At 37.7% G+C, this 23666-nt stretch overlaps 1 protein-coding gene and 1 pseudogene across 1 annotated transcript; both read right to left on the reverse strand.

The window, feature by feature from the left end:
• Positions 1-18948: 18948 nt before the first annotated feature.
• LOC150031686 (zinc finger BED domain-containing protein DAYSLEEPER-like) lies at positions 18949-19629 on the reverse strand. The gene is made up of 2 exons (XM_090307982.1): positions 19383-19629; positions 18949-19298 (listed from the first exon to the last, which is right to left on the reverse strand). The coding sequence occupies exons 1-2, from the start codon at positions 19627-19629 to the stop codon at positions 18949-18951; spliced, it is 597 nt and encodes a 198-aa protein (XP_090164108.1).
• Positions 19630-19803: 174 nt separating this feature from the next.
• On the reverse strand, positions 19804-23369 carry LOC150031687 (uncharacterized; annotated as a pseudogene).
• Between the last annotated feature and the right edge of the window lie 297 nt (positions 23370-23666).

The raw sequence follows: 23666 nt of genomic DNA on the forward strand, positions 1-23666 counted from the left end.
ACACGATTGTGTAGTAAATAGGTTGTGATCGTATAGATGATAGTTTAGTAATTGATGACGGAAAATTGGGAGTCAATTTTACTCGACAACCAACTTCCCTTGGACGCGGTATGCGATGCATGTTCCTAAGATATGCGTTGATAGTCATGCGTTGATGGTCATGCGTTGGAATGAAAAATGCGTTAACGAATGTATGCGATGACCATGCGTCCTGCCATAAGTTTTCTTGCATTAGTACCAAGTATATTTCCAACGCAAGTTTCTCGGATAATTCAAGGTCGAACACAGGGACTTGTAGCTATATGTTTGCAGCGATGTGCATGCGACGGTTTGAATAAAAGAATGGAGGGGATGTTGCTAAGTTAATCCTACTCCTACTCCTATCTAACAGACAACACAATGAAAATATGTATGAAAGGTAGAGATGCGACAAACCTTGACATGGAATAAATGTATGGGAAAATAGATAGAATGCGGAGATGAATTCATTGCAATACTTAAGAGTGACCGCAAGGGCAACCCTAGTCAACGCAAACTAATGCGATCATACAACACTCATACAATAGTAAACCACCTCTCGGTGCAAATGCTACGACTTCTAATGCTAGAACGCATGCGATGTATGTGCAGAGGTGTCCATAGAGCCTACACATAAGCCTCTAATTCTTGTCTATGCGATGATACACAAACAAGGTAACCACATATCATCATTCTTATTCCTAGGGTGCATGCGATGCAGTATTGACAAACAGAGCTTATCTCTAAGTCCCTATCTCTTGCTTATACCGATCTAATCTCGCTCTCTCGAGTCTAGATTCTAACCTAGCTCTCTCAAGTCTAGACTCTAACCTAGCTCTCTCGAGTCATTAGGTTCTTTCTTTAGACTCTCTCTCGAGTAGCTCTAAAGGGGTGTTGGGCACAACATAAAACAAGACAAACGCATGAACTTGGTTGACGCAAAATTGTTACTATCCCTAGTGAACAACACATACCTTGCTTAATGCGTCCAACCACTTACCCTCCCGAGCAGTTGATTGTTGCTGACTTTACTTATAGAAAAGCAATGTGTTAGCCTATAGATAGGTGTTGCAACAGCTTCACACTAAGAAAATAAGGTTACTCACACACTCGTGCAATGCACACCTCTCGGTGGGTTGCTACATGCTTAATATTCCTAATCCACATGACTAAGTATGCAATACCCAAGTAATCCCACTAAGTGCTGCAATGAAAGTAAAGATGTTAAGCAAAGAAGATGGAGATGGAGTCGAAGGAATAGAGAAATGCATTGAAAACAGATTGTATTAATTCTTTAATTCCAAAATGTCATACAATACAATGTAGGAAAAGAATGGAAAAAGAAATGATTGGCTGGAAGCAAAGCTTTATTTCCAGTGGATGTGCGTCAAGGCTGCTGGTGGTGCTATGGATGGGTGGAGAAACTGACTCTCTCGAGATCTAACTCTGGTTGAAGGCTTCGGTCGTCACTCGGAATGGATGAAGGAGGTGAAGAACTCTCAGGCGTCTTCTCACACATTTTTTCTGGATCGCGGGGAAAATCCCCGGTTGAGGGATAATTTTCGGATGATTGAATTTTAGCTCATCAACCTCTATTTATAGAGCTTGGGTCGCCAATAGCATTAATTGGACTGCTCTGAATCTGACATTCGGCGTGTTAGTCCTTTTCTGAACCTCTTCCACTAATGGCATGGTAGATGAAATGTCAACATCATCTTTGGATTTTCTCGAGGTAGATGTGTTGATGTGTTCATTTCACCTACCTTGCGTTGATCTCATTAGTTTGAGTTGTTGCGTAGCCGCAATCATTCAATGACTGCATTTGCTTAATACCGAAACTCTACATGATGACCGCATTTGCTTGACGAGCGCAACTCCCATGCGATGGACGCATACGGCTGATTACCGCAACATCCATGCGTTGATTGATGTGTTTGCCTTTGCGATGGAGTGTTTCTCCGCATGCGGTCATCTATGCGGTGGTCTGGTTTCCTCATTTGTGTTCATTTCCTGCATTAGCTACAAAGATAGAATATTGAATGCATAATTAACGCAAAATAATGGGTTAGCTGAGATTTGACATGCTGATCGACGCAAGCTCATATTCTTATGAATTCTTATCATGATCGATGCATATTCTGCCTAACAACCTTCATAATTCTAAGTAAAAGGCCTAAGATGACATGCATTTCTGCATGTCATCACACCTCCAAACTTAAAATCATGCTTGTCCTCAAGCATGCGTTATACTCAAGAAATTTCCTCAAGCATGCATTATACTCAAGAAATTCTAACTCACCTTCATGCTTTCCTTTGCGATGACCAGCTTCTCAAAATATAATTTACACACACCTTTGACCATCACCACAATGCTCTCCTCCACTTTGGCTGCTTCTTCAAAAAGATCTTTTCTAAGTTAAATCTGGCAAGCCTTTGCTAAAAAGCCTTTATTCATTCACCGCAACTTTGTGTTCAGCTTTTGAGAATGCATTCATTCAAAATACTTCAAAACTTTGCGATGGTTTATTCAAATGCGACATTGAACCTAGTTACGCCCCTCGTTTTGTCTTACCCCCACATGTGTCATACAAGCATCCAACTTTGGTTGCATTCCATATTCAACTTCAACTCTTGTCTCTTTTGATTTGGCTTGCACCGGGCAGAGGAGTTGCACTAATGCGTTGATCCTGGCGACTTTCCTTCGTTTTGGCTTGTCCTCCACGTGTGTCATGTGGACATCCAACTATGAGCAAGTGCCTTTCACAACTTAACTCTTATCAACAAGGGTTTCCCTTTTGTGTTGACAGTGGAGTTATTATTCTCAAAAGCTCACCTCAACTTTTTTTTTTAAATGATCGCAATATAATGAACGTAATTCTCCGAGACCGCTGCCACCCCCAAACTTAGAGGTTGGCAGCGTTCTCACTGCAAAGCTAAAGACAAAATTAAAAGAATGCATTAATAAATGTTTGAACAAAGGTTTGCACAAGATAAAACTCAAGAATTCCGAAATTTGAAGAAGCTAATAAAAGTGAAGAATGCCTTGCGTTGATTAGTTAGAAAATGCGGTGAACTATATATACCATCATAGAAACATCGCAAAACAACACAATCGAGAAAAAGAGAATTTCAAAAGGATAAGGTATACAAGATAACAAGAAAAGACCTTAGGTGGAACAACGTGTGCGCTCATGCGTTAGAATCCACATGATTGAAGCCATGTATTGAAGGGTGAAAGGAATTCTTCCGTTGTTCTATGAACCGAGGAGACTTATTGTTGCACCTATAAGAGCAAATGTACCACAACCAAGGAAGGAGCCATATATCCAAAATAACAATAAAAAGAAAATAAATAACCTATACTAAGAAAGCAAAGTAAAGATAGAACGGAAGACGTCCCTGGAAAAATAGGAGTGTTGTCACTGCAAGGAGTCCTCTATGCAGGAGATGACTCTCAACTACTTGGGTCAAGTTGCCCTGACCATTGGAACTTCCAGCAATTGTTGGGCGCATGTTGGCCACCATGAGCTTAGAACTGCCTTCAGTTCTTTTGCGACTGATTACCCTTCTACCTTGGGGTCAACATTGGCTTTCAGTGCATCGCCTACACTTCAATATTGTTTGCAACCTGGTCGCACAATCTGTAATACACCCAAGATAAAAAGTTTGCTCGCAGAGACACAAAACTTAACAAACATTTAGCTTCCAAGTCCCCAGTAACAGCACCAAAAACTTGATGACGGGAAATTGGGAGTCAATTTTACATGACAACCAACTTCCCTTGGATGCGGTATGCAATGCATGTTCCTAAGATATGCGTTGATAGTCATGTGTCGATGGTCATGCGTTGGAATGAAAAATGCATTACGAATGTATGCGATGACCATGCGTCCTGCCACAAGTTTTCTTGTATTGGAACCAAGTATAATTCCAACCTAAGTTTCTCCGGTAATCCGAGGTCGAACACAGGGACTTGTAACTATATGTTTGCGGTGATGTGCATGCGGTGGTTTGAATAAAAGAATGGAGGGGATGTTGCTAAGTTAATCCTACTCCTACTCTTATCTAACAGACAACGCAATGAGAATATGCATGAAAAGTAGAGATGCAACAAACCTTGACATGGAATAAATGTATGGGAAAATAGATAGAAAGTGAAGATGAATTCATTGCAATACTTAAGAGTGACCGCAAGGGCAACCCTAGTCAATGAAAACTAATGCGATCACGCAACACTCCTACAATAGTAAACCACCTCTAGGTGTGAATGCTATGAATTCTAATGCTAGAACGCATGCAATGTATGTGCAGAGGTGTCTATAGGGCCTACACATAAGCCTCTAATTCTTGTCTATGTGATGATACACAAACAAGGCGACCACTGATGCGTTTTTTTTATTGAATGGAAATACGGATGATATGCATTGATGTATTGCGTTGTGCACTCAAGTTTCCCCAGCGGAATTCAAGTGTAAATTCTCCTGAGTTTCCTGGTAAGTCAAGAGTCGAACACAGGGACTTGTGAAAATAGTTGCGTTGGTAATGTTTATGAAAACTTTGTGGTAACCAAGTAAATAAATAAAGTGTTGGGTGTGTTGTTGCGTTCATGAAAAATAAGTAAATAAAGGCGGCGGATTTGAGAAAGATAGTTGCGTTGATAGATACAATGAGTATGTGATGAACGGGTTGAGAAAATCTTTAGCTATCGTTACTCGGGAATGCATCAGACTATGCGATCATGTTACAACCATGCACAGCAAATCATTTCCCAATGTAAATGCGATGCTCCTAAGTCTAGGACGCATGTGTTGAATGCAAAATGTCCATAGAGCTTATCCCTAAGTCTCTACTCTTGTCCTATGCGTTGATGCAAAATGCATGAAAGCAAGGTGACCGCATACAATCATATCTTATTGCTAAGATGCATGCGATGCGTTAATAACAAATAGTGCTCATTCCTAAGCGCCTATCTCTCGTTTATGCGTTCTAATCTGATTCTTCCAAACCTAAATTCTGACCTGACCTTCCCAAGTCTAGATCTTGTCCTTAGACTACCCTCCTGAGTATCTCTAATAGACGAATGTAGTATTCCTAAAAAAGACAATCGCAAGAATGAAGATTCCCTCGTCATGCTAGCTAATTGCTTCTCAACCCATTCAACTAATTTAGCTACTCATGTGTGAACAACAGAGAGTGAACAGATATAGAGAAAGAAATTTCATTCTTATAAATAAGTTGAATACAAAAGAACAGTGGAAAGTAAAGGTAGAGAGCCTGGTAGCAATTCCTTGCTGACCGAGGCTTTTTACACTGAATCTCTATTCTAAACTAAAGATGTTCCCACTTCCGCAGCCGTCGGCCCTCTCTCTGTCTTGGAGCTTCCGGTGCTTTCCCAAGCTTACCAGAATGATCTACCGGCGCACTTTCTTCCTCACGACCACCTTAAAGTGAAAGAAAACTATGGACAGAGGCGTGAGCTTGTAAAGTGATGAATTAATCGACTGCTTAACCCCTTCTCTGAAGAATGCACTTGGTATTTATAGAGCTTCCATTATGAAAGGCGGTTTCTCTCTCCCGATTGTACAGATGGGACAACTTTAATTCCTGATTGACGTATCGAATAATTATCACCGATAAAGCTGAATGTACTTTGTGACCGTTATCGACTGTCAACTTAATTTGGATCCGAGTGTCATCAGCTTTCTGTCCCATCGCTCTTAATTATCCTTTGACCCGAATGCGCCCACCATGTTGCGCTGACCAAGTTGCGGCGATTCTTCTTGGGCGAATGTTTGTGAGCAAGATCAACACAAAGCCTTGCAGTGAAGTTGTGCTCGACTAATGAATTCCTATGAATGCAATCTTTGCATTGTATTAATGAATATTCTGTATAAAAATATAAAGATCAACTGTTCTAATGCGTTGGACGCATGCGACCGCAATATTATAGATTTTATGCTTAATGGACGCAATTTAACATATTTCATCAACGCAATCTAATATTGTTTAAGAACTTAGCACTATGATAACGTGCATTTCTGCCTGTTATCAACCACATATCATCATTCCTATTCCTAGGGTGCATACGATGCAGTGTTGACAAACAGAGCTTATCTCTAAGTCCCTATCTCTTGCTTATACTGATCTAATCTCCCTCTCTCGAGTCTAGATTCTAACCTAGCTCTCTTGAGTCATTAGGTTCTTTCTTTAGACTTTCTCTCGAGTAGCTCTAAAGGGGTGTTAGGCACAACATAAAACAAGACAAACGCATGAACTTGGTTGACACAAGATTGTTACTATCCCTAGTGAACAACGCATACCTTGCTTAATGCGTCCAACCACTTACCCTCCGGGTAGTTGATTGTTGCTGACTTCACTCATAGACAAGCAATGCGTTAGCCTATAGACAGGCGTTGCAGCAGCTTCACACTAAGCAAATAAGGTTACTCACACACTCGCGCAATGCACACCTCTCGGTGGGTTGCTACATGCTTCATATTCCTAATCCACATGATTAAGTATGCAATACCTAAGTAATCCCACTAAGTGCTGCAATGAAAGTAAAGATTCTATGCAAAGAAGATGGAGATGGAGTCGAGGAATAGAGAAATGCATTGAAAACAGATTGTAATAATTCCTTAATTCCAAAATTTCATACAATACAATGTAGGAAAAGAAAGGAAAAATAAATGACCGGCTGGAAGCAAAGATTTCCTTCCAGCGGATGTCGTCAAGGCTGCCGGTGGTGCCATGGATGGGTGGAGGAGTTGACTCTCTCGAGATCTAACTCCGGTCGAAGGCTCCGGTCGTCACTCGGAATAGATGAAGGAGGTGAAGAACTCTCATGCGTCTTCTCACGCATATTGTCTGGATCGCAGGGAAAATCCCCGGTTGAGAGATAATCTCCAGATGATTGAATTTCAGCTCATCGGCCTTTATTTATAGAGCTTAGGTCACCGACAGCATTAATTGGACTGCTTGAGTCTGACATTCGATGCGTTAGTTCTTTTCTGAACCTCTGCCACTAACAGCGTGGTAGGTGAAATGTCAACATCATCTTTGGATTTTCTCGAGATAGATGCGTTGATGCGTTCATTTCACTTACCTTGCGTTGATCCGATTAGTTTGCATTGTCGCGTAGCCGCAATCATTCAATGGTCGCATTCGCTTAATACTGCAACTCTACATGATGACCGCATTCACTTGATGAGCACAACTCCCATGCGATGGACACGTACGGCTGATTACTGCAACATCCATGCGTTGATCGATGCGTTTGCCTTTGTGATAGATTGTTTCTCCACATGCGGCCGTCTATGCAGTGGTCCGGTTTCCGCGTTTGTGTTCATTTCCTGCATCAGCTACAAAGATAGAACATTGAACACATAATTAACGCAAAATAACGGGTTAGCTGAGATTTGACATGTTGATCGACGCAAGCTCATATTCTCGTGAATTCCTATCATGATCGATGCATATTCTGCCTAACAACCTTCATAATTCTAAGTAAAAGGCCTAAGATGATATGCATTTCTGCATGTCATCGATAATCGCTCGGACACTAGACGATCATTTAGAAAAACTTATACGAACGTTTAGAAAGTTGCGCGCTTGTATAAAATCGTGTAACAACGATGAGCTATTGTGTAGGCTCTCAGTTTGCTAAGCGATAGGCTATATACACTTTCTTGAGCGAATGACCGATCTCTATGAAAAATGAAAACGATTTTTATTTTATTCTTCAGTTACAAAAATTGAATGAAACCTCTCACTAACACACGGTTATGGAAAAAACGTCGGCACAATTATCCCATAATTGTCCAATTAAAATTAATAAATATAATCATATTATATTCATTAACCTATAGTTTAATATCACATATAAACCATAGTGTTTTCTCCACCACAAGATATAACTTATATTTATATCCATTTTCCTCCAATTAATGTATCTCATATAAAAAGTCAATCATATCATATATAATCGAACTTCCTTTTGCAAATTTGAACATTTCAAACTAACCCAAAAACTGATTTTTAACATGAATCCATTGAGTTATCAAGGGGACCTTGTGGACTTGTGGCTCGAAGCTCCAACGATACGTGAATAGCTGACTAAACTCTTTAGCCACGGGATCCACCATCCATTAACTGCCAGGCATTCCACTAAAGACCGGCAGCTGAACTCTTCTTACCACAAATATATTTTTGTGTCCATTGGATATAACCAATCAACAGTACGATAACCTTTCACAGATGTTCATAAGTAAAGTTGAGCCAATTTACCATTTTGCCCCTGTAGTTTCGTCTAACTCCTTAAGTACCATTGACCCCTCTAATGAACAACACAACATAGTCCTATTATGTGTGGACACCTCTTAGGCCATGAGAATGTGTGTGGTGCCATATCGTTCAAGCCTCTGGATCAACCCTGAAGGGAGTAATCTATCTACTTACCTCTGCTTTCGGGAAGGAGTGAATTCCATCTTGTGTAGTTGAGTTCCTAGCTCCCAAATCAGACAAATCCTAAAAGTGGTAGGTTTGAGTCGGCGATCAAGCCACTCGTACACATGCAAATCAAAGGACCGCCCTCAAAAGCAGGAGTTCCTAACTCACTCAGGATTGAGGTCATGTTACCTATAGTCATCTTAGTGAAGTGAAGTCTCTATCATGAACAGTGTTATATAACTAGACGTTAACACTTCGTGGTTAAGTCTTATAAAAACTCTTTATGTAGAATGCCCTCACTCAAATGTCTCCACATGAATGATCAGGATCAGATCATCTATAGCAAGTCACAACACTTGCAACTATTCTACAAAGCGGGCTACATGTGTAGTGTTACCAAGATAAGGTTTCCCTCTTGTATCCATATACTACAGACCATTTTAATTCTCACTTAAGACATGATCCACTTGTATGTCTCCACATACATGCTTAAGTTACATAATGACATCTAAGGATTTTAGTTTACTGGTTTGTGGTAAAGCAAATAAAACATCCAATGCTCATAGACAATAAGTGCAGAAAATATCATATATTATACATCACAAGCGTTTGTTCAAAACTGTGTTTACAAACTACAGGACACGAGAGTTTACGGCATCATCCCCAACAAAAGTAAGCTTGTTTTACATGAGATTTCTAGTGAGACTACTAAGGTTCAACAAGAGTTGTTGACCAGGCCGAATGATCAACAAGAGTTGTTGATATCGATACATCTAGTCAACTAGCTCAAGAATTGAGATTACCTTGACGTAGTAAGAGGGTTATGAACCCACCGGAACGCTATATGGGTTTGACTGAAGCCCAGAATATCATTTCTGCTGATGGGGTCGAGGATCCATTGTCTTTTAAGCAAGCAATGGAGAATGTTGACAAAGATGAGTGGATTAAGGCCATGAACCAGGAAATGGAGTCTATGTATTTCAATAAAGTTTGAGAACTTGTGGATTAGCCTGATGAGGTAAAATCTATAGGGTGTAAGTGAATCTACAAGTGAAAACGAGGTGTAGATGAAAAGGTGCAAACCTTTAAGGCTAGACTTGTGGCAAAGGGTTATACCCAGGTCGAGGGGGTGGACTATGAGGAAACTTTCTCACCTCTTGTCATGTTAAAGTCTATCAAGATACTCCTGTCCATAACCACATTTTATGATTATGAGATATGGCAAATGGACGTCAAGACTGCCTTTCTTAATGGTAATCTTGAGGAGACCATCTACATAGCTCAACTAGAGGGGTTCATGGTTCCAGATTAAGAGCAAAGAGTTTGCAAGCTTAATAGGTCCATTTATGGGCTGAAACAAGCATCTAGATCGTGGAACATTAGATTATACAGTGCGATCAAATCGTTTGGCTTTGATCAGAACGTTGATGAGTCTTGTGTCTACAAATCATCAATAGCTCAGTAACTTTTCTAGTACTGTATGTGGATGATATCCTACTCATTTAGAATGATGTAGAGTTTCTGACTGACATTAAAAAGTGGCTAGCCACCCAATTCCAAATGAAAATTTAGGAGAGCCGCAGTATGTTTTAGAGATCCAGATCATTCGAGATTGTAAGAATAAGAGGTTAGCTTTGTCTCAGTCATCGTACATCGATCAAATATTGATCAGGTACAGGATGCAGGATTCCAAGAGTGGTTTATTACCCTTTAGGCAAGGAATTGTATTGTCTAAGGATCAATGTCCTAAGATACCTCAAGAGGTTGAAGAGATGAGACAGATTCCCTATGCTTCGATTATTGGAAGCTTAATGTATGGAATATTATGTACCAGACCTGACATTTGCTATGCAGTAGGGATTGTCAGTCGTTATCAGTTATATCCAGGATTAGATCACTGGATGGTAGTTAAAACGATCCTCAAGTATCTTCGGAGAACGAGAGACTACATGCTCGTGTATGGAGACAAGGATTTGATCCTTACAGGATACTCAAACTCTGACTTTCAGACTGATAGAGATTCTCGAAAAACGACATCAAGGTCAGTGTTCACTCTAAATGGAGGGGCTGTAGTTTGGTGAAGCATCAAACAAGGATGCATCGCATACTCCACTATGGAAGCCGAATACGTAGCAGCTTGTGAAGCAGCTAAGAAGGCTATTTGGCTAAGGAAATTCCTTACAGATTTGGAAGTTGTTCCAAATATGTCTTTTCCGGTCACTCTTTATTGTGATAACAGTGGAACTGTGGCAAATTCGAAGGAACCTCGGAGTCATCGTAGAGGCAAGCATATAGAATAGAAATACCATTTGATTAGGGAGATTGCGCATCACAGTGATGTGATAGTCACGAAGTTCGCGTCGGAGCACAACGTTGCTGATCCGTTTACAAAGGCTCTCACGGCTAAAGTGTTTGAGGGCCATCTGGAGAGTCTGGGTCTACGGGACATGCGACATCTTTTCTAGGGAAAATGGGAGATGATACTGGGGTATAGAGTATGCCCTAGTTTATTGTATATTATACTTGTATTTTTCATGTATTGTACATTAGTCTCCCAAGGCATTAGAACAAGTGGGAGATTGTTAGGATTCGTGTCCTAATTCTCCCGAAGTCTCGTAGTTTCTAAACTTTGTACACATTGTTATGAATAGAATAAGAGTTATTTTATTTAGCATTTACTCATATCCAATAAATAAAGCTTCATGGTTATTGTATGTAAACTTAAGCATGTATATGAGATATACAAGTGGATCATGCCTTAAGTGATAACCTAAAAAGGTCTGTAGTATAAGGATTAAGGAGGGATACCTGATCCTTGAGACACTACGGATACGACCTGCTTTGTAGAGGGTTACAAGTATTGTGAACTACTACAGATGGTTGATCCTCCATTCATATGGAGACATGCAAGCGGGGGTGTTCTATACAAGAAGTTTCTATAAGACCGGACCACGAGATGACTAGACTCTGTATATAACGCCGTTGATACTGGAGACTTACATTTCACCTAAACGACCAAAGGTGACACGATCTTAATCTTGAGTGTTTTGGGAACTTCTGCCTTTAAAGGCGATCCTTTGATTAGTATAGATGAGAGTGGCCAGATTGTCAAGTCAACAAGCCTACCTTTTTGGGGATTTGTCTTATTGGGGAGCTGTGAACTCAGTTATACAAGATGGAATTGACTCCTTCCCCAAAGCAGGGGTAAGTAGATAGATTGCTTCTTTAAGGGCTGATTCCGGGTCTTGAACATAGTGACCACAACCTCTCTTTGAAAGAGATGACTCAGTCATAGTAGAACTATGACTTATGTTTTTATGACCCAAATATATCTATGACTTATTAGAGAATCAGTGGAACTTAAGGAACAAGATGTAGCCTTGGGGGTAAAACGGTTTTAATGACCCAGCCGAGATTACGAACAACCTGTGAAGGATTAATTTACTAATCATGGTTATATCAAATGGACACAAATATATCTATAGTGAGGGGAGTGCAACAACGAGACTATAGTGGAATGACCCGCCAGTTAACGAATGTTCAACGGATCGTTGGAGCACATGATCTATAGGTCCATTAGGTTCTCCTACTAGCTCATATGGAATAAACTTAGAATAGTATAATAGAATGATTCGAATTGTTCGAATTAGGTGAAGAGAGAGAAACCGACAAGTATATGTGATATAGTGGTCAGATTTTTAGTTTAGAGATATAGCTTTAATATTTAAATGTGATTTAAATATCAAGAATATGAATACGTTCATATTCGGAAGCTTGAAAATAATGGAAATGGTCAAAGATGTAAAAAGTCAAACTTTGACCGACCTTATTCAAATGTGATTTCAATTTTGAGAAAATGAATGCGGATTCATGCTCGGGAGGTCAAAATTAGTCAACACGAAAAAAATCATAAAAAGTCAAAATGTTGACTTTTTGGTCAAAGTTTGACTTTGACCAAATGATTATTTTGCCTTTTGACTATAGTTAGTGGGAAAATCCAAACTTTTGTTGGATAATTCCACTAACAAAATAGTGGGCTAAGTGTTGGCTTATAGTGGAGACATTAAGCCCACTAAGATAGTGGATTATAGGTCTTGGGTTTTTATGGATTTGGTTCATGCAATTGTTGCATGGTTTTTTTTCTATAAAATGGGCTTTCATTTTGAATGAAAAAAGTTTTTTCCAATTTTGCCAAATAGTTTTTCAAAATTGGGATGAAAAAAGAAAAACCCAAAACCAAAATTCCATCTTCTTTTCCCATCGCTTTCTCTCTCTCGGTCTCTTCATCCACCAGGTCCCACAACTCGGTTTTGAGTCTAGAGGATAATAAGTCAACTCTAGTGGTGGTCCAGAAGAGTTCGGGTCGAGATTCAGCGAGGAGAAGCAATTTTCAGGAGCTTCAAAGGTAAGTTAATTACTGTTTTTTTTTCCATTCAAATTGCATGTTTTTCCTTTAAGTTAAAAGCAATTAGAGTGTAATTAGATCCTATTGCGCTGCGTATGTCTCGTGTTCCATCATGTGGTATCAGAGCATCCCAGAATTACACTCAATTGCTTTTGGTGGGTGTTTTTTTTTCCTATCTATTCAAGTGTTGAATGAAATGTGGACTAAAGTGGATTTATTATGATTTTGGCATTGTTTTTCTCTAAATTTCTCGTGGAAATTTGTAATTGCTCACATGTTTATGAGCATTAATGTGTGAAAAAGGGTCTGTAAATTTGTTGGAGTCATTAGAGTTGAAATTAGGCTGTAATTTCTTGATTCCGGGAGAGAGAATAGCAGCAAATTGAAGAAAAATGCATCACAAACCCGAATTTGGCCACAAGACTCAAGAGAAGGCTCCCAGACTCGACCAGACCCGGTTCGCCACCTAGATTCTCTCGCACATGTGCCTAGCTTCGCACACCTGCCTGGTCAGATCTGATCCGAGCGCCCACCCGCTCTGGTTCGCGCGACTCGATTCAAAGTTGCCCGCGTGCCTCCCGCCTACTTGCGACCCACGTGCCTGCTCCGCCTCCGTTGACCCGACCTTCACTTCTGTTGACCAGCTAGTCCAAATGGTTTGGACCGGTCCGTTTGACCTGATTAGCCAGTTTGACCAGTTTAACTTGGTTTTTGGGGTTTTTGGGTCGGTTTGAGAGTTTTTGAGCCGGTTCGAGAGTTTTTTGGCCAGTTCAAGATGATTCAAAGTGTTTGAAGCCGATTTTGGGAAGCTGGTTGCTGAATTTTGTAATAAATTAGTTATTTGTTTGTTTTTAATGCCAAAATGGGTCCACTTTAGTGTTGTTTACCTATTATGTATGTGATGTATAATGTTGTTTGATTATATGTACATATAGTATGCCATATAGTTTTAAAACCCCACCATAGGAAACGCATGTGACATGTATTTGTTATATCTTATAAGTGTTATAAAATATATACTATGCATGCTTAATTTTAATATAAGTGTTATATTAAAACATGTTTGATTGAAGGAAGCATGTTATAGATGAATGCTCTAGGGTTATAATTGTTATAAAATAATCTAGACTTCTAAAATCTATAACAAAGATAAGATGCATGCTCATTTAGGGTTAACCATCGAGCAATCCCAATAACCTAGACTTCTAAAACCGAAGTTACAAGATAACTCACCCGGCAAGATCTTGGAAAAAAGTCAGATAAGATGACTAAGGTTGAAGGTTTTTAAGTTGACGGTTCACAAAACACTTACTACTTGGAAATCGAGTTGGCATCTGAGTTAGGTTAAACCGATTTTATGAGCATGCATGAGCGGTGTGAGGTAATAAAATTTGTTTATCACCTAGACATCGTAGGTTAAAAATCCAGTATAAAAGTTATACTTGGACGAATCACCTAGACTTAGGATATGTTTAGTTAGCCGAAATGTATCGCTAAGTATTTTATACCCTAACCGTCTAGAACACTTCAGCTGGAGAGAAGTAATGTACTTTTAGCTCTAACGTCCCTAAGAGTTCACACCGTGAGATTCATGTTTGGCTTTGGGCCGCCCTGGGAGTGGACTTCATTCGGAGAGTGTTTGCATGAGTCAATACCAAGGTGAATAGAGGAAGTTATTCATAGTAAGTGGGAGAAGGAAGTGTGTCAACACATCCTACGGTCTCTTCCATTAGGTCGCATCGTGAGATTCCTATAATGCGCCTGCATGTCTACCCTGAAGGGACCTTACCAATCAGAGGGTTGTATTATAGAATTCGAAACTCCACAAACTCTAGAAATTGATAGGGTCTCTCAGGTTCGTTTTCATTCTTATCTTTCCAACTTCGGGAGCATAATGATTCTGATCTTTGAGGTCTGAAAATGGAGGGTCACACTTATGAGAATTACTAAGTGTTAGTAAATTCTTGACCAAAGTAGCGATAACTGAGTTACTATAGGGATAAGAGTTATTCTGGTGATAGTATCTAGTCAAGATAGTCTTGGTTCAATGGAGGAATAGTCGATCACCCCTCGGTGGAGGTTATTCTAAACCATTGAAATATCGTTGCAAAATATAATAATGAAGGATACATTATTAGTTTTTTTTTGCTAAACTTGATTGGATTTAAAAGATTAATGTTTTTTACTAAAAAGGATATGTTTTTCTTTTCAGCATGACTAGCTTTCTAGATCCACTCTTAGCTTCCGAGAAACTAAACGGCGATAATTACTAAACATGGAAAAACAATATGAATTCAACACTAGTAATAGATGACCTGAGATTTGTCATAACTGAGGAATGTCCTTAGGCCCCTGCCTTGAAAGAAGCATAAGATAAATATGATTTACTAGTTACTGAGACATGTTTAGTGGAGGATGATACCTCAACCTGGATATTGGATTCAAGAGCCACTAATCATATTTGCTTCTTTTTTCAAGAAACTAGTTCCTGGAAAAGCTTGAAGAAGGCGAGATCACCCTTAAGGTTGGAACATGAGAGGTTGTCTCGGCCGAAGCAGTGGGAGACTTGAAGTTGTTTTTCGACGATAGATATATCATACTTAAAGATGTTTTGTATGCACCTCTTATGAAGTGGAATTTAATATCTATCGGTTGTATTATGGAACAAATGTATAAAATATCTTTTGAAGTTAATAAAGCATTCATTTTCAGAAAAGGTATTCAAATTTGTTCTGCTATACTTGAAAACAACTTATATAAGTTAAGACCAACTAAAGCAAAATTTGTCTTAAATACTGAGATGTTTAGAAAAGTCGAAACTCAGAATAAAAGACAAAAAGTTTCTTCTAATGTCTATCTATGGCACTTAAGACTTGGTCACATAAATTTCAATAGGATTGAGATTGGTTAAGACTCCTAAATCAGTTAGAAGGTAATTCTTTACCTTCATGTAAGTCATGTCTTAAGGGAAAAATGACTAAGAGATCTTTTCTGGAAAAGGTCTCAGAGCCACAATACCCTTAGAGCTCGTACATTCGGACCTCTGTGGACTAATGAATGTCAAAGCACGAGGTGGATATGAATATTTCATCAGTTTTATCGATGATTATTCAAGGTATGGTCATATTTACCTAATGTATCACAAGTCTGATTCTTTTGAAAAGTTATATCTATGACTTATTAGAGGATCAGTGAAACTTAAGGAACAAGATGTAGTCTTCAGGGTAAAACGGTTTTTATGACTCAGCCGAGATTACGAACAACCTGTGAAGGATTAGCTTACTAATCATGGTTATATCAAATGGACACAAATATATCTATAGTGAGGGGAGTGCAACTACAGGACTATAGTGGAATGACCCGTTAGTTAACGAATGTTGATTAACTCCATCTAAAGAGTTTAGCCAGCTAATCTCGGATCGTTGGAGCCCATGATCGGTCTATTAGGTTCCTCTACTAGCTCATATAGAATAAACTTAGAACAGTATGATAGAATGATTCGAATTTTTCGAATTAGGTGAAAAGAGAGAAATCGAAAAGTATATGTGATATAGTGGTCGGGTTTTCAGTTTAGAGATACAGCATTAATATTTAAATTTGATTTAAATATCAAGAATATGAATACGTTCATATTCGGAAGCTTGGAAATAATGGAAATGGTCAAAGATGTAAAAAGTCAAAGAGTTGATTTTTTGACTTTGAAAAGTCAAACTTTGACCGACCTTATATTCAAATGTGATTTCAATTTCGAGAAAATGAATGCGGATTCATGCTCGGGAGGTCAAAATTAGTCAACACGAAAAATAAAAAGTCAAAATGTTGACTTTTTGGTCAAAGTTTGACTTTGACCAAATGACTATTTTGCCTTTTGTCTATAGTTAGTGGGAAAATCCAAACTTTTGTTGGATAATTCCACTAACAAAATAGTGGGCTAAGTGTTGGCTTATAGTGGAGACATTAAGCCCACTAAGATAGTAGATTATAGGTGTTGGGTTTTTATGGATTTGGTTCATGCAATTGTTGCATAGTTTTTTTCTACAAAATGGGCTTTCATTTTGAATGAAAAAAGTTTTTGCCAATTTTTCCAAATAGTTTTTCAAAATTGGGATGAAAAAAGGAAAACCCAAAACCAAAATTCCATCTTCTTTTCCCATCGCTTTCTCTCTCTCGGTCTCTTCATCCACCAGGTCCCACAACTCGGTTTTGAGTCTAGAGGATAATAAGTCAACTCTAGTGGTGGTTCAGAAGAGTTCGGGTCGAGATTCAGCGAGGAGAAGCAATTTTCAGGAGCTTCAAAGGTAAGTTAATTACTATTTTTTTTTCCTTCAAATTGCATGTTTTTCCTTTAAGTTAAAAGCAATTAGAGTGTAATTAGATCCTAATTTCGCTGCGTATATCTTGTGTTCCATCATTGTTATCTTCTAGTCTCTTCCTCTAACCAAGATCGTACAGAGCCCACAACTCTAGGATTCTCACACCGAGAATACCAAGGTAACCATTATGGTGGTGTCCTCACTCAACTCGATTGATATCGAGGTTCTGGAGGTCGTTCGTTGGGTTTGTGATCTTTGTGCTCGTGTTGTTTGTGTAGTGTTTTCAATTGATCGTATTGTTGTACCAATCGTTGTGGTTTGAGCATTTCTGTACTTGGATGCTTGAAGTTTGTTCGAGGGAGTTGTGAAGAATGTTTCCTCAAAGGTATGCATACTCTATCCCTTAACTCTCTCTTAAAGCATGTTGTAATTTCTTGTTGTGTATGACCTATTAGTTTATGTTCTTGTACTGTAATTATTGTTATTTAATTTCGAATGGAATTTGGAACGATCCTTCCGCTGCTCATGGAAATCCTCATATCTGATTTCCTTTAGCCCCCATCCCACCATCCCATGATAAATCAAAACTATATTAGTAGTTTTCAATTTGAAATGATATCCAATGTACTTTAATCAAAGATTTAAAGTTAAAGTTTACCTGGAGATATTTTGTTTCTCTGTCTGATTGCTAAAGACTGCCCGATAATCCTTCAGCTTTCTTGAATTTAGTTAGCTCTCCAAGTATCATGTCTTGAATGTCCAAAGAAGCAACCATCTTTGTTATACATGTATACAACCTATTAACAATTTCATCATCAGCTTAAATATTTGGATTTGAATAATATAATTCTGGGTTTAGATAACATCCCTCAGCATGCAAAGGATAATGCAACTAAAGCTCCCATCGTTGATCAATTATTGTAAAAATATCCTGGTACTTTTCTTCCTTACCATTGAAGGATTTGGCAATAGCCTTCTTAGCTCTATTCATAGCCTTATAAATGTATCCCATAGGAGGCTTCCTCTCGCCATCCACCAACCTAAGTACTCGCAGAGGGCCAGATACATTAAGAGCAAATAGGGGTGGAATCGGTTCGGTTTGATGGTCAAACCGAACCAAACCGCTTTTGTTTATACATGAAACCGAACCGAACCGAACTGTTCAAGAATCGGTTTGAGTTTTTTTTTTTTTTTTTGCCTTTTTTTTCTTCTTCCTTTTATTTTCCTTCTTCTTTCCAAGTTCCACTCTCTTTCTTTTATACTCTAAATATAATTTAAATATCAATCCAGTAATCCACAATAAGAACATGTCACATAGCACAAATCTCTAGCACAATCCAAATGACTACAATAAAAAGTTAAAAACTAAAAGTTCTCCAAAGTACACATAGCACAGATTTCTTAAATATCAATCCACATTCACAATAACTCATAAAAACATATCAAATCAATCTACAATAACTCAGAAAAACATTTCCATCTAAATGACTACACTAAAAAGTTCTCCAAAGTAGAAGTACACAATACACAAGTCACAGAAAAGCAAATAACAAGCTAAAACACTAGTGCTGAATTCCAAAAATCCAATCAATACAAACAAATTTGTTCGCTTATTAATCATGATTCTCCTTCTGCTTGTTTTTTGCATTTGCCGCTCCGTTCAATCCCGTTATGAAAACTAAGAAACAAATCATAAACTTGTTAGTAGTTACTATAATAAATATATGAATAAATATGTTAAAATATATATATATATAAATATGTTTAGAATATATGAACCTCCTCTTCATCTTCAATTTCCTCTAAGTATGGTCGTAAACCAGTGCTAATTTGTTCAGAACGTAACCAATTTTGTGCACATACAAGTGCCTCAACAGTGGTTAGAGATAATGAGGTACGAAAAGAATCAATTACTCTCCCACTAGTGCTGAATGCGGACTCAGAAGTAACTGTGGATATCGGAACTGCTAAAAGATCTCGTGCAATTTTGCTAAGAATCTTATATCTAGAAGAATTCCCCTTCCACCAATCTAAGATATCAAAGTTATCTTCACGTTTAACACGAGGCTCTAGTAAGTAAATATCAACTTCTGAATCCACACTTTGCGAATCATCTTCATCCAAATATTCAAAATCAAAACGGAAAATCTCTTAAGCACTTGCACTTGAAGTTTTAAATGGAGAACTTTTAATGATACATGAAGATTGACCCTTATTAGCAACTGATAATGACAAATTGTATTCATTGAACAATGCTCTCAAAACACCCTCTACCTTACTTCCTATGGCTTTTGCCACATCAACATCAAATAATTGATTTAGGCAATTCAAAAGAAATTTCATCTTATAACGAGGGTCCAAAATGAAGGCAACATACAAGAATAAATTTGTTCTATCTCTTTTTCCCCAATACTTATCAAACTTTTCTTGCATTTTCATTGTCATTTCTTGCAAAAGCACATCATTAGGACTAGTTGAAATTGAATATTTTTTTATGCAATTCTGAACAATACTAATCTCATGGAAGACTGTATTGGAAGTAACATACAAAGACCCTGAAAGCCTAACAATTACTTCATAGAACACCGACAAGAATTTGGTAAATATTCTCGCAATTTCCTAATCCCTGGTGGTTGATTTTTCCTCCTCATTCATGTAGATTGTGTTGTAGTCTTCTAACCTCTCAAATTCTTTTTCAAATTTTACAGCGGCCTCAAGCATCAAATAGGTAGAATTCCATCTAGTTGGGACATCAAGACACAACATACTTTTACTATCTATGTTCTCCTCTGTGATACACTTCTTAAATGTGACAAGTCTAGCAGGAGAAGATCTAACAAACCTCATAGCATCTTCAATTCGAACCAATGAATCATTAATATCTTTTAGGCCATAGCATACAATTAAGTTCAATATATGTGCACAATATCTAACATGCAAGAATTCACCATCTAACACCAACCCATGCTTAAAACACTTCTTCAAATAAGCAATGTCAGTATCATTTGACGAAGCATTATCAACTGTCAATGTCATAACCTTTTCAATATCCCACTACTTTAGACATTTCTCAACCTCTTTTCCTATCATCTCCCCTCTATGATTCTCAATTTGGGTGAAATTAAGAATTCTCTTATGTAATTTCCAATCTTTATCAATAAAGTGTGTAGTTAAAACCAAATAGTTCATATTTTGGATTAATGACCACGTATCGGTTGTGAGTGACACTCTATATCCTTCTTTCACAAAAATGCCCTTCAACATCTCTTTTGTGCTATCATAAATTCCCAAAATATCCTTAGCAATTATTTTTCGAGAAGGAAGAACAAAATTAGGTTCTACTAACGTCAAAGTCCCATTCACAAACATCTTAAACCCTTGGTTCTCCACGAATTTAAATGGCAACTTATCTATAATAATCATCTCAGCAAGTAGTCTATGAGCACTCTCAATAGTAAACATCTTGTAACTAAGGGATGAATGTGGTTGCGAATTATCTCCAAATCCCTCATTGTTCTTAAAAACCAACTTAGTTTATGTTACATCTAACTTAGACTTGTTAATCTGATAAGGTTTTTTTTACAGTAGTGTTCAATATGCATTCTCATAGATGAATTTCTATTCCTTCTAGGATGACATGCATACACCATACCACAATAGTTACATTTAACATGCAGATCATCATCACTATATTCAAAACATTTAGTAAAGTGATCCCATATAATAGATGAATTTTTCCTCTTTCGTCCACTTGTATGCTTTGAAACTGTCTCCTCACTTTCGTTTTTTCGTGGTGGTGGTGGTAGTGATGGCATCACAATAACATCATCATTGGAATCGTTGCTCTTACTCAAGCTCATTGTGATAGACGGGTAGTACCTATAAAGGGGAAAATAGAGAGAACTTATTACCATCAAACAAAATCATTTACATTTTACTTAAACTAAAAATTCAAACACAACAACAACAAATTATTTATCTAAAATTTTATTTTAGTTACCTAAAATTTCAATAATTCAATCAGAAGAGGACTGACTCGAACCAAATAATTGGATGAGGATGAGCTGCGGCCTGCGGGTGGCAATCTGAGCACGAACCAAATTTTATTTACCTAACATTTCATTATTAATGTGGTACTGGAGTTAATCAGATGAGTACTAGAGTTAAATTTTATTTTAGTTACCTAAAATTTTACTATTTAGTTATTTACCTCTGTTCGTGTTCAGTGTTCATGGCGATGCTACGAAAGAAGAAGTGAACGGCCTGGTCGACGTAGATGAACCAGACGGTTTGGACAATGAAGAAAAACCAGACGAAAGAAGAACTCTGGTTCACGAAAGAAGAAGTGAACAGCGTCCGTGAGGTACAGATCTGATTTCGTAAGGCAGTCTGGTAACGAAGAAGAACGGCGGCGGTCTGGTCGACGAAGAAGAACGACGGTAGAACCCTAGTTGGTACAGATCTGATTGGCGAAAGCGATTGTGAAATGGAAATGTGAATGCGTGAGGAGGATGGAGGTAGAGGGGTGCTTGAGTCGCTGAGTTTAAATTAGGTTATTTATTATTAAATAAATATTAATATTATATATATATATATATATATATAATTATATATAAATGGTTCGGTTCGGTTTAGAAATCGGTTTTCAAGCCTTGAACCGAACCGAACCGTTTAAATTCGATTTCAACAGCCCAACGAACCGCATCAAACCGAAAAATTTGGTTTTGCTTATAAATCGGTTTAGTTCGGTTCGGTTTGAGCAGTTTTTTTGTCCACCCCTAAGAGCAAATACGATGGTATTCCAAAAAGTTGTCAACAAAATTATTTGAACATGTTCTTTACTACATTTCTTTTTTTTTTTTTTTCATTCGTCTGAAGTAAATATCTTTCTCAATTTTTTTTAATGATGTAAAGTTTATAATGTTATGCAAGTTGTAGCAAAGCGAGTCTTAGTTGGTCTAACTAACTTCTTTTGATTAGTAAACTGGCTCATCACGTTTAACAATCTGGGACGAACATAAATGAAATTGCTAACCTCTATGCCTCTTTTTAGTGTTTTGTGAATATGTGGGATCTTGTATATATCCTCTAACATCAAATCCAAGCAATGAGTGGCACATGGAGACCAAATTAATTGTGGTCATTTTGCTTCTAACAATCTCCATATTAACAAAGTAAAACAAGAATATATTTAGGTTTCTTAAATGTGTAAGAGTAAGCGTAAGACTAACAAATTAAGAAAGGGTTAGTACTGTGCATTCTTACTTGCCATAACATTTGCTGAGGCACTATCTAACAACTTGTGACATTGGCTTCTCCAATGCGTTCTACAAAATTGTTGAGTAACTTAAACATTTTCTTTTCATCCTTTACATAAGATGAAGCATCAATAGACTCAATAAATATGGTGCCTTTAGGACTATTGACTAAAAAGTTAATTAATGTCATATTTCTTCTATTTGTCCATCCATCAGCCATAATAGTGCATCTAACCTTGGACCACTCTGCCTTATGGTTCTTCATCAACTCATTTGTGGCTTTTAATTCCCTTTTCAAACACGACACTCTCAACTCATGATACGATGGTGGTTTCAATCTAGGATCGAATTGCCCAATTGCTTCAATCATAAGGGTAAAGCTTTTATAATTGCAGGCATTGTAAGGTATTCCTGCATCATAAAACCATCGAGCAATTCTTTGGATGGAGCGCTCCCTCATTTCCTTTTTACTCATTCATGGTAGTTTGTTTTCCCTTTCCTTTATCATTCTTTCTATTTTGCACCATATTTTTCGGGTTTGGTGTAAAATATTCATCCGTTGGACCCTTTTGTCTTGACTTCTTTGAACTTGGTGCCACTATTTTATTCGAATTATTTATGCACACTTCATCTTCATCCTCGTCCTTAATACCATAGTTTTCCACATCAATGTCCACAATCAAATTTCTTTTATCTGTAATCTCTTTTTTTTAGACATATACTTTTTAATCTCTTCCTTCACATGATCTGGACATTTCGTACAGGCTGTGGCATTTCTATAACCACCAACAAGAAGTTGTTTCATTCTAAAAACTCCTCCTTTTGTTATTTTACAACAAAATCCACACACTAATGTATTACATCTTGAACATTTTGCAATTTTGCATATTTCCATGTCATATCCTTTCTTAAACCGTCTTCATCCATCAATTATTAGAAACTTAAATGAATTAGTAACTACCTTAATAAATTGATCACAAAAGTGAGGAATTGGGATTTAGGAATTAGGACGTACCGGAATTTTGATGACGGCTGCTATTTTGTGGAGTTTTCTTCTCTGTTTTGAAGCCTTTCTTTGTTTCTTGATGACAAAATAAAGATTCCAATGTGGTAGCAAAGTAAGAGGGGTTGATAGCAAAAAAAAAAAAAAAAAAAAAAAAAAGAAGAGGACTTTCTTCTCTTTTTTTGAAGAAAAAATAGGGTTGGACACCGAGACGTAAGTCA

This window comes from Benincasa hispida, chromosome 12 (genome assembly GCF_027475165.1).
Source record: "Benincasa hispida cultivar pf3 chromosome 12, pf3_genome.v1.1, whole genome shotgun sequence".
In the NCBI taxonomy this organism is placed as follows: domain Eukaryota; kingdom Viridiplantae; phylum Streptophyta; class Magnoliopsida; order Cucurbitales; family Cucurbitaceae; genus Benincasa; species Benincasa hispida.

Excerpts from the sequence above, each read along its gene's own strand:
- LOC150031686 (XM_090307982.1), bottom strand. The coding sequence starts at position 19,629 with ATGACAATGAAAATGCAAGAAAAGTTTGATAAGTATTGGGGAAAAAGA. Across the intron at positions 19,299-19,382 it reads TAATAAGGGTCAATCTTCAT|ATGATTCGCAAAGTGTGGAT; the intron begins GTATCATTAAAA and ends ATTTGGATGAAG.